The sequence below is a fragment of the Takifugu flavidus genome, chromosome 19, assembly GCF_003711565.1.
Source record: "Takifugu flavidus isolate HTHZ2018 chromosome 19, ASM371156v2, whole genome shotgun sequence".
Taxonomy (NCBI): Eukaryota; Metazoa; Chordata; class Actinopteri; order Tetraodontiformes; family Tetraodontidae; genus Takifugu; species Takifugu flavidus.
Genome location: NC_079538.1, coordinates 3,892,595 through 3,903,151, shown reverse-complemented (window position 1 = coordinate 3,903,151; position 10,557 = coordinate 3,892,595). Strand labels below are relative to the sequence as shown.

At 48.5% G+C, this 10,557-nt stretch overlaps 2 protein-coding genes across 2 annotated transcripts in view; both read right to left on the bottom strand.

Moving 5' to 3' along the window:
* Window positions 1-1,759: 1,759 nt before the first annotated feature.
* On the bottom strand, window positions 1,760-3,450 carry ptrhd1 (peptidyl-tRNA hydrolase domain containing 1). The gene is made up of 2 exons (XM_057017390.1): window positions 3,204-3,450; window positions 1,760-2,084 (listed from the first exon to the last, which is right to left on the bottom strand). The coding sequence occupies exons 1-2, from the start codon at window positions 3,411-3,413 to the stop codon at window positions 1,914-1,916; spliced, it is 381 nt and encodes a 126-aa protein (XP_056873370.1). The 5' UTR covers window positions 3,414-3,450; the 3' UTR covers window positions 1,760-1,913.
* An 872-nt stretch (window positions 3,451-4,322) lies between these two features.
* Window positions 4,323-10,557, bottom strand: part of fam184ab (family with sequence similarity 184 member Ab) — a 59,599-nt gene continuing 53,364 nt past the window's right edge. Inside the window, 4 exon segments of the mRNA XM_057017235.1 lie at window positions 4,323-5,287; window positions 8,348-8,604; window positions 9,631-9,735; window positions 10,051-10,168. Of these exon segments, the coding sequence (XP_056873215.1) occupies window positions 5,203-5,287; window positions 8,348-8,604; window positions 9,631-9,735; window positions 10,051-10,168 (565 nt within the window). The 3' untranslated portion in view covers window positions 4,323-5,202.

Sequence of the window (10,557 nt, the reverse complement as noted above, 5' to 3'; positions counted from 1 at the left end):
AAATATGCAAGTTGCCCACAACGAGGTTCCTACGGGGCGATCGGCGTGGGCTTCCTGGTGCTTCCATGACACGGCCGGGATAGTTGAGCTGTGGAGCGCCGGCCTGCCAGCAAATGACAGACCAGAAACATTAAAAGGCACTTAACTCTAAATCAGAAGGGCTGAAAGGTAAAGGCCTGTGAACGGGAGGAAGGTGTCGCCTGGGGCTCTTTTATGAGGACCGCGTCTCCAGCTGCCCCCTTCCTGTTTCAGAGGAACCTTCTGAAATGGAGGCTGGAACAGGCGGCTCGTAGCCTCACGTATTTGCTGTTCTGACGGGAGCAGGGAAGCTTTTTCCTTGTGTCTCTGTGTTCAGCAGCATTTTTTCATGTTGAGCGTTTGGGATTTTCTGCATAATTTAACAAAGAGCTTGAAGTAAATGAGGCAGTTCTTCTAGTGCCAAAGACAATGAAGGTTGAGAGATTAGAACATATTCAATTTAAACTGGACGTCACATCTGCGCATCCCTTAAAATGACTTGAAATTAAACATTGACCATCTTCAACAGGTTTTCTTCAGCAGCATTGACTGGGGTTGGATGCTAAATGCATGAGTGTTTCAGACAACAATGAGGATCAAACTGAGAATTGTTCCACCAAATGGATCCTATGAAACCTGTGAAGTGCAGGATGAAGGGAGAGTGAGGCAGAGCAGTTCTCGAGGGAGCGTATAACATATATATTAATAGATTTGGGACCTAACGCAGCGCCTCACTAAGGGAGTCGCTTAGTCTGCAGGCGAGGTGAAACCTCAAGGTCGAGGGAGTTATCGTGTTGGGACGAGGTGAAATCCAAACATCTCCAGCTGAAGTGTTGCCAGTTATTCTAAACACGACTCCAGGGGGAAACGGTGGAGAACAAGTTTAGCAGGAGCAGCTAAACACAGGTATGATAGAAGTGGGTTAGTCTATAGCAGGTGTCAGGGTGGGGCCAGTCAGGTGGGTGGGGCCAGTCAGGTGGGTGGGGCCAGTCAGGTGGGTGGGGCCAATCAGGTGCTTAGGGTCAGGGGTATAGCCTCAGGTGGGTGGGGCCAGGGGTGTGGCCTGTGGTGCTCCTCAGGCTGTGCTGTTTTCGGGGTCAACGCTATGTCAGCCCCACTGGGAAAATGAAAATAAAAGCTTCTCTCTCAGACGTGAAGGGGAAACGGAGGACAGGCGAGTGCCGGACGCTCCAGACGAAAGATCAACCGTGATTCCTGAGCAACATTTCTTCATTTGTGTCCGATTGAAGCCGACGTTCTGCAGCAGGCGAGTTCCCAACCACCGTTTCACCTGTGGAACACAGAACGAACTCGGATCTGGGGTTCATGAAAGTTACGTAACTGGCGTAAAACACAACATGTGCGGAAACTCCTGCCTCCGGGAATCATAGAGGGTTTGTGTTGCCATCGACAATATGAGGGAAATCACGTTGATTCTGGCTTTTTACTAAACGATAAAGAGCTGCAGGTCTCCCCAGTGACTCCTGGAGTCATTAATCATTCATTACAAGAGCTGATTAAAAAAATGGTCATGATTGACATTCATTCAAGTCATTTGATGTATAATAAAATCCCTCTTTTAAAATCGTATTGATGTGACCCAACCCATAATATGCTGCAATGTTGTCGCTGGTTGAGATCAGCTGATTGGTCATGTGATTAATCCCACAGGAAGGCAGGACAGGGGACCCTCTTCTTCTTGGGTGGAGGCCGATGATGTAATAAGACACAATGTGGTCGCTCTGTTTCAAAAAGACGCGAGACTTTATTAACATGTGAACACAAACCGCCCTGGAGCGCATGATCCCGTTAGCTTTGCATTTCTGCACAAATGGAGGCCAAGCTAGCAAAAATGCTGCATTTGGGACGTCTCCTTCAGTCTTGAGGGTCCAGAATCATTTGAAGAGTTTAAACTTGCGCAGCAGCTGCTGGACAGAATCTTTTGGACACGGCTTCAGAGCCAGGCAGGTGGGGATGTGCTCCGGCTCCTCGATCCACAGCTTGTGGGCCACGCCGGCCTGCGTCAGAGCGTCCGACAGGCTGGAGAGGGCGGCCTCGTCCGGGGCCTGGAACACACAGCAGTCACACATCACTGTCCCGGCTCCTCCGGTTCACCACCTCATCCCTTCCGGGGTCACGGGGACGGTCCAGTCGGTCCCCCTGGATGAGTGGACTCATCGCAGCGCTCTGTACGAGCATTTGTGGGTTCGGTACCTTGCTCGAGGGTCCCTGGGCAGTGCCCTGAAGGTGTTCCGGCACCTCCCCCTACTACCACTGTCTACGCTGGGGCTGGAACCAGGAACCAGGAACCCTCTGTTCTCAGCCCAGCTCCCACCACCCATGAGACATGAGAAAGCTCTTCCTTCGAGTTCTGGCCCGGGAGCTGGAACTGTTCCTGGGATCTGCTGGAGCCACTCACCAAGCTCTGGGTCCCTGATGTTCTCAGGCCTCACAACCTCTAATACCAGAACAGATGTTCTGCTGGATCGAGATCGGGTGCCACGTCTTTTCCAGGTCAGTGACGCTCACACACTCAGGGAACCACGGGATGGAAAAGAAAGCAGGATTCATGCTGACCCTGACCCACCACCAACCAGAACCCCCCGCAAGAGCTGCGGTTCTGGAAATGTTCTGACTCACTTAAATCCTCCTGCTTCTACCACATTAACCTGATTTATATGCACCCGTGTGCACATTAAAGACTCACGTAAAGTCCAAAAACACACGGAACCGTTTGGTACCAGCTGATCTCAACGACTCCAGACTTTAATCTGTGGTGGGAGATTAAACTTTACTGGTAATTTCTTTAGTAATCTTGTGTGGATGTTCCACTGCCCTGTGTTGGTCCAAACGGAGGTTCTGAACCTGAGCCCAACAGTTTGTATCTATTGATTGTCTCTACTTACATTTAGTTGTAACATTTTTATTGAGGGGGAAAATACTTTAGAATCTTTCACAACGGTTGCGTATAGATAGTTGCGATCCAGAACTCGCTGTCTGAGTTTCTCAGCATCTACATTCAGGCCTTATTGTGTTGATCACATCCAACCCGTGACGCAATTCAACCTCTTCTTAAAGAGAGAATCACAATTATAAATTATTCATTTGTAGGACGCAGAATACCAGGAATGATGAAACACGTGTACCGTGTTACCATATGAAGTGCTGGCGGCCCGTTCGCTTACCCCCAGAACCACCTTGTGCATGGAGTCGAGCTCCGCCAGGTACCGCTGAGTGTCCGGGTCCCCGTAGTGGAGGTGGACGGCGGCGGTGGCGGCGTGGCAGGCCTGAGTTATGACAGCGCCGAGCGGCCAAGAGAGCTGGTGGAGCAGGTCCGTGCGCACAACGACATACTGGACCAGCCGGCTCGGAGACCCGGCTCCCGGAGCAGCCATCTTACCGGAAACGAGCCAGGATGTGTTTATCTTCCGGGTCAGCAGCGCCGCTGGGAAACGTGAGCGACAGCGGGGCGGCGCCGCCCCCTGGCGGCCGCTCTTAGAACGTCAGGCTGAAATTAAAGTACAGTGATCCCTCGCGAAAAGTGAAATCCGTGAAGTAGTCAGCTTTATTTTTTTTTATTATTTTACAATGCAATACTGAACTATAGAATGAAACCAAAAATCAAAACCTGTTTTTAAAGCCCAAAATTTGTTTAAAACAATAATTTTAATGTAGTAATACAAGGTTGGAAACATTGTCACTGGCGTATTTCCCAGTCCCAGCTGTGCCTCTGCGTCCTGACTCCGCTCCGCTGGAGCGTCTGTTTCTACTGAAGGCGCAGGAGTCTTTCTCCGAGAGAAGAACATTGTTATGGGCAGTTGTTGGCGCTCTTTCTTTTTCTGAGCAGGAAGATTTTTATAAACGGATATGCCACCTTCGATTATATTTGAGAACTGCAATGAATGACTCACAAAAAAAATCCGTGAAGCAGCGAAGCCGTGAAAGATGAAACGCGATATAGCGAGGGATCACTGTATAAGTTAAATAAATAAATAATAATAAAGTTAATTAATAATAATAAAGTTAAATAAAGTTTAACTAACTTATCTAACTGTCTTTGTATCATCGTTGAAGTATCTTGCCGATGTGGGTTTGATCAAAATTAAAGACAAATTCTGACTTTGATCACGAACGCTGTTTCTTGTGTAGACAAAAAAAAAACAGTTAAAAATATAGAATCTGCTGCGTCACTCAAAAAAGGGGCAAATAGTTAAAAGTTCCAGATGCCTTAATTAATTTAGCTAATAATATGGAGCGTCTTGCTCATGCTGTTGTGATATAAAGAAATAAATGACAGACACAAGTAAATGTCACAATAATTATTTATTAAGCATACACAGTATAATATAAATATAAAATATGCTATTTTTGTTTTAAAATTTGGTGAGACATCATTATATCTGTGTCGAGACAGACAACCCTAACGAACAAGTTTTCTACCAAAATCAGCTTGAACAAACTTGCCACGATGGTGCCGCTCTAAAACCACAGCCTGAATTCACGGATCATGTCAGAGAGGTCCAACTGGTCTAGGATCAGCTCCACGGATAAACGGGGAAGCACACTGGTCTTAGATCAGCGCTCTGAGTCTAAGATGCTGTATGCACAATAACCTAGCAGTAGTTTTGATATATATACTGGATCTATTTCTTACTGTATCCAACAAGTTGCAGCATGATGACGCACCACTCGGCTCTTCTAGTTCTGAGAAACTGCAACATAAACTGAGAAAGATCTCAAAGAAACATCGAACAGACTGATGATCATTGTCACTGTACTAGGAGACAAACTCGTCCACAGTGAAACAATCAGAGTTAATCCATCAAACCGGATCAGAACGGACTGATGACAGCTGACGGGATTCTGGGATCAACACAGTTTCAGCCCAGTCAACCACAGGAAGTGGATACCCGACAGATCTTTTACATTTGAAATCAGTGACATCACGGCATTCCACTTGGTTTATGGACAAAAACAGTGAGAATTCATCCTCAAAACAGAAAATGAACTTCTGGTTGACTGGACCTAAAAGTGTGCTGATCCACAAATCAATGACGATAGAGAACAAAGAGTTTAACATTTTTTTCCTCTTTTTTTAAATGTTTCTTTTTTCCATTGGTTTTTTTTGTTGATTCAAACTTCAGGTTTGGTTGACATGCTGAATCCTGCAGGCGCTGTGGTCAATCAAAAGGAAAAGTACTGAGCGAACCACTCCTGGCGCTGCTGGGCGTCCGGGGAGTCCATGGTGGATTCCTTGGTCTCAGGAGGGCTTCGGGACAAAGATCACAATGGCAAACAAATAAAAAGATCAAATCAAGGAGGGAGCTCATTCATCATCTTATCATTTATTCTTGTATTAGCCTGTTTTTTCCTCTGTGGATAAATGTTGGTTTTTCCTGAACTAAAGGCTGAAATGTAGCTGCAGTTCCATCTTCTGTGCACAGGGGGCAGTAAAACACACCAAACACACAAGCACAAAGGACAAAAATGGACAGATTCACACTTTTAAACTGTCGCCTCAGTGTTTGCATGTTGAAAGACACAAACTCTGTCTTCGCACAGCACAAACAATCGTGACGATCGAGTCGACCACTGAAAGCGGATTAAAGGCGATAGTTTAGTTTAGTTTGCCTAAAAGTTAATGATGCACTCATGGTATCAGCTGCTGGGGCTAAAAAGGCCGGAGGCTCCGTCCACACGTCCATCGTCTCTGAGAAAGTGACCTTTAGTGGCAGAGCCAGCAGGGCCAGCAGGGCCAGCAGGACCAGCAGAGCCAGCAGGACCAGCAGGACCAGCAGGGCCAGCAGCCAGCTTGATTAACGCTACCGCCCCCTACTGGTGACGCTGTACGAGCAGCCTGACTGAAAACTCTCGCACCTTAACAACGTGACGCCAGACCAGGAATGTTGATGCTGACGATCATCATGTGACATAACCCCCCCCCTTGATGACATCGAGGGGGGGGGGGGGGGGGGGGTCGTGGACCCGGAGGCCTCGGGATGGAAATGCAGCACGCACAGTTTAAGACAACAAACATGTTTATCCTGCAACAACACGACTCGGACGTTAACAAGTGTAACGCACGACGCAGCGTGTTAGCGTCCCAGCTAACCTGGCCCTGAACACCACCCAGGTCTGAACCTGCTCACGGTCCCCTGAGGTTGTGAGGACCAGCCAAAATGTCCTCGCCTTGCTAGCAGGATCATTATGTAGCAAGGACAAGAACACACACACTCTCTCACACACACACTCGTTCACACACTCACACACACACTTGCTCTCACACACACACTCGCTCACACACTCACACACACACTTGCTCACACACACACTCTCTCTCACACACACACACTCGCTCACTCACACACACACACACCCTCTCACACACACACACTCCCTCACACACACACACTCTCTCACACACACACACACACACACTCACAGCTGGTTTATTGTAGCTAAATGAGCGTCCTGTAGCTCCACCTTAAATGCTGATGCCCCTCAGACTTGGACCTTCCTGGAGCTCTGTCCATCAGAAAGAGCTGCTGTCCATCATGTGATGTGCGAGAGCTCCACACAGAGCTCTTTTCTTTAGAGTAAATCTATGATATGAATCCGTCCATATTGAGACTAAACGCTGCGGCGACCATTTCAGTTAAAGGGTCACTTTCAGCCGGTGGCGGAGCAGAATGCTGACCGAAGAACGTGCACCAAACATCTGACGTGACATCTGTGTGTCAGCGTGTGTCCCTGGCAGGAGATGGATCCCACAAAACGAGTGTGTTCGAAGCTGTTGCAAAGCAGCCACCACATCTGATTTGTTAAAAACATAGCGTCGCGGCATGCAGCAGGATGGCTAACGACATGCTCCTCTGTGCACGCTCGCACATGCTCCGATCCTGAATGCTCGCACCCTGGAAACACACGTCTTTGCATGCCAAACACCCGCGTGGCGTCACGTGACAGGCGTGCTGCATCATCTATCGTGGTTAGCCCCCTCACACACACACACACACACACACATACTCACACCGCAGCCAATCTCAGACACCATCAGGAAACAGAACATCATGGGACCGTAGAGCTGAGGAGCAAAGATTGTCACACACCAGCACACACAGAGGGGACGGTCATGACGGCAAAGACCGACCGTTTAGAAATGGACCCACACCGGAGTCTGAGTGGCCCGTTTCAGCGTGTGTGACATGCCCAACTTCAGACGGGAATGAAGACTCATAAAGTGAAACAAGGAGGACATTTAACCACAAAACACGTGACGTGGGAAAACCAGCCATGCAAACACTTAGACTGCTGGACACACGGAAAAAGGAGAAAACGTAACGAAATAAATGAAAACAACTAAAAACATGCTCCTTTTGCATTCCAAGGCCATTCTTTGAAGCTTCATGAGACTCATGTGGATGTTCAGGGTTGGAACGTTCCTTTCTTCAAGTTACGTCAAATAAAAATCACATTCTTCCTGAAAATTTAATTGAGCTCTACATTAATCTCCGTACTACCTTTAGCGCTACTGTTAGCTAGTCTTACTCAGTTGCTCCAGCTGTGGAAATGTGTTGGTTGTGTTATAATGTGGAGACAGATATACTCCAGCAGGGATCAATGGAGAGTGTTTGTCTTTAGCTTCATTCTTTAGCTTATACGAGATAGGAAACCATCGTAAACCTTTTTAGATTGTTTGAAAATAACAGTCATCCATACACCTAAATTTAACTCGCTAGGCTAGCTCCTATTTAGCAGCTGTTAATCAGGATACAGATGTTCACAGGACTGTTTACCTGAGTTATATTTGTCGATTTCATAAATAGTTTTTAAGGACAGAAAGCACGTCAGGTGTAGCCATTGTTAGCTGCTAGTGGCTGTTTCAGACCTAGTTAGCATGATTTGACTTTCAATGTGACCCTCAATTTGCTGTCAAAATGAATGTGAGAACAAAACCTCATGATTAGAAGCAGACACGAGGTAATTAGAGCGTAGACGGGCTTATCGGTGGAACACAGCACAATTAAGCACTTCTGAGATCTGCTGAGAGTCGAGGAGCTGGAGCTTAGCCGCTAAAAAACTAGCACAATATTCTCCAGAACCGTTTGTACTTTGTGCTAGCTAAAGTTTATCAGGCTGTGCAGGAAGTGATGCGAGTGTAAGAACCCCAGTTAATGCCTGGCTAAAAACATCTGTCCAAATAGAGTCGGAACGTGTGCTGAAGGTCTGACTGTAGGAGTCGGACCAGTAGCAGCTCCATGACTGGACCGCCCGGCGGACTGGTGCAACGGTTCACCGCTTGTTGCCGTCTGCTCTGAAAAGGTCTCACCTCAGGAATTTCTTGGGTTCGGTGGGAGGGGTCGGCAGGGGAAGAGGTTTGTTGGAGTTGAGTTCAAGGTGGTGGAGGGGGGAGTTGGGGATGGGCTCTAGGCGGCTGGGCTGGGCCGGGGGCAGGGGTGGTGGTTGTGGGGGTTGCCCACTCCCCGAGCCTGCCACCCCCATGCCTACACCTGTGGCCTCCACAGCCCTGACAATAGGAGAGCTGCTGAATCTGCTGCTGCAGGTTTTCTCATTCTTTCTCTTTTGCTACGTAGAGAACAAAAAGAAAAGGAGGTGCACGGGGTCAAAAAGGGAAGCTAAAGCAAAACAAGCAGAGGTGGAGAGAAAATGGAACATGAGAGTGGAGGGAGAGACTGGATCTAAATGTTCCTCAGAGCTGATGGATGGACTGGGATCGATGGGTTCTGAGCCGGAGCAGAACCAAAGTCCGAGATGAGGAGGAGCAGCCAAGCAGAAAACCTCCCAGGAACAAATGGCTTGGAAAGCAAAACAAGGGAAAAGGAAAGCTGGAAAACCAATCAATCAGGAGGAAAACTCACGATATACCTGGACACACACACGTAACACACACGCACACACGTAACACACATGTAACACACACGCACACACGTAACACACACGCACAAAAACATGTAACACACACAAATGTGCAGATGTGCAGAAGGAACGGAAATACAGGAATAACACCAGAGACGGGATTTAGTGAAGATCAAAGCAACAAGACAAACTCACACAGATATTACACGTAAGAGCAAACAGCACAACACACGTGTAGAACATGTTGTGGTCACATGTTGTGGTCACATGTTGTGGTCACATGTCGTGTGAACTTGTGGTCACATGTTGTGGTCACATGTTGTGGTCGCATGTTGTGGTCGCATGTTGTGGTCATATGTTGTGGTCACATGTTGTGGTCATATGTTGTGGTCACATGTTGTGGTCGCATGTTGTGGTCACATGTTGTAGTCACATGTTGTGGTCACATGTTGTGGTCACATGTTGTAGTCACATGTTGTGGTCGCATGTTGTGGTCGCATGTTGTGGTCACATGTTGTGGTCGCATGTTGTGGTCACATGTTGTGGTCACATGTTGTAGTCACATGTTGGGGTCACATGTTGTGTGAACATGTTGTGGTCACATGTTGTGGTCCAGTGACAGAAATGTTAATCAATCATTGCTCAGTTGTGACACAATAGTGATAAAGTGGAAATTGTGTATGTGTGAGTGTGTGTGTGTTTGTGTGTGAGTGTGAGTGTGAGTGTGTGTGCTACCTTGATGAGGGGGTTAATCACTCCAACGTTGGGGCTGGCGTTGAACACCTTGTTGAAGTTGCTCTCTCTGTTGACCAGCTCTAGTTGGTAGAACTTCTTGTCATCCTGGAGGAGAAAACCGGTTATTTCCCCTCATGATTCTGGTCTCTGGATCAGGAACAAAACTTGTGTGTGGTGGTGTCATGAGGTCCTGAGAGTGAGCCTTGAGGAACACCACTCAGTGTGAGAGCCTCCAGGCTGCTGCGCCCTCCTGCTGAGGCGGCGATGCAGCACCGGTGCATCTGCAGCCTCCACAGCTAAACTAGCTCCCACATTAGCATCACACTGGTGCTGCTAATGCTGCGGCGGCTCGGACTCTGGACCCTGAGGGTCCCCACAGGTGAGGAGCTACGGGCCACTGAGCCGAGGAGCTCCACCTACCACCAGCTTCTTGACCAGAGTTTCTCTCTCGGACACCATGTCCTTCAGCTCGGCGATGACCTGCAGGTCCTCGTGGCGGCTCTCTCTGTTCCGGAACTTCTCCTCTGTGGCCTCCAGACTGTGAAACACACAACAGTGAAAACTTCCCGAACCGTTCAGGGATGGAATGAAACCAGCAGATGTTTGTGGCTCCGCCCCTTCATGGCTGCTGCTTCTGCGCCCCACTGAAGGTCCAATCCTCCATTTCCTGACGGAGGCCCAACGTTTCGGGCCGGCTCTCCCCCCCGGCTGGTTCTGACCTTCAATCGGCAGAATGATGGTGGCGTCCCGCTGGAGCGCCAGCGGCACGTACGCGGTGGCGATGAGAGGGAAATTTAGATGGCTGAGGCTTCTGGAGGGCTCGACAGCGGTGGGAGGGGCCTGACGCGGGCGCTCAGAGACAAAGGTGGCGGATTTTACTCGTGAAAAGAAGGCGCCAGGAACGCCTCTGGCCAACCACAGGGAGCG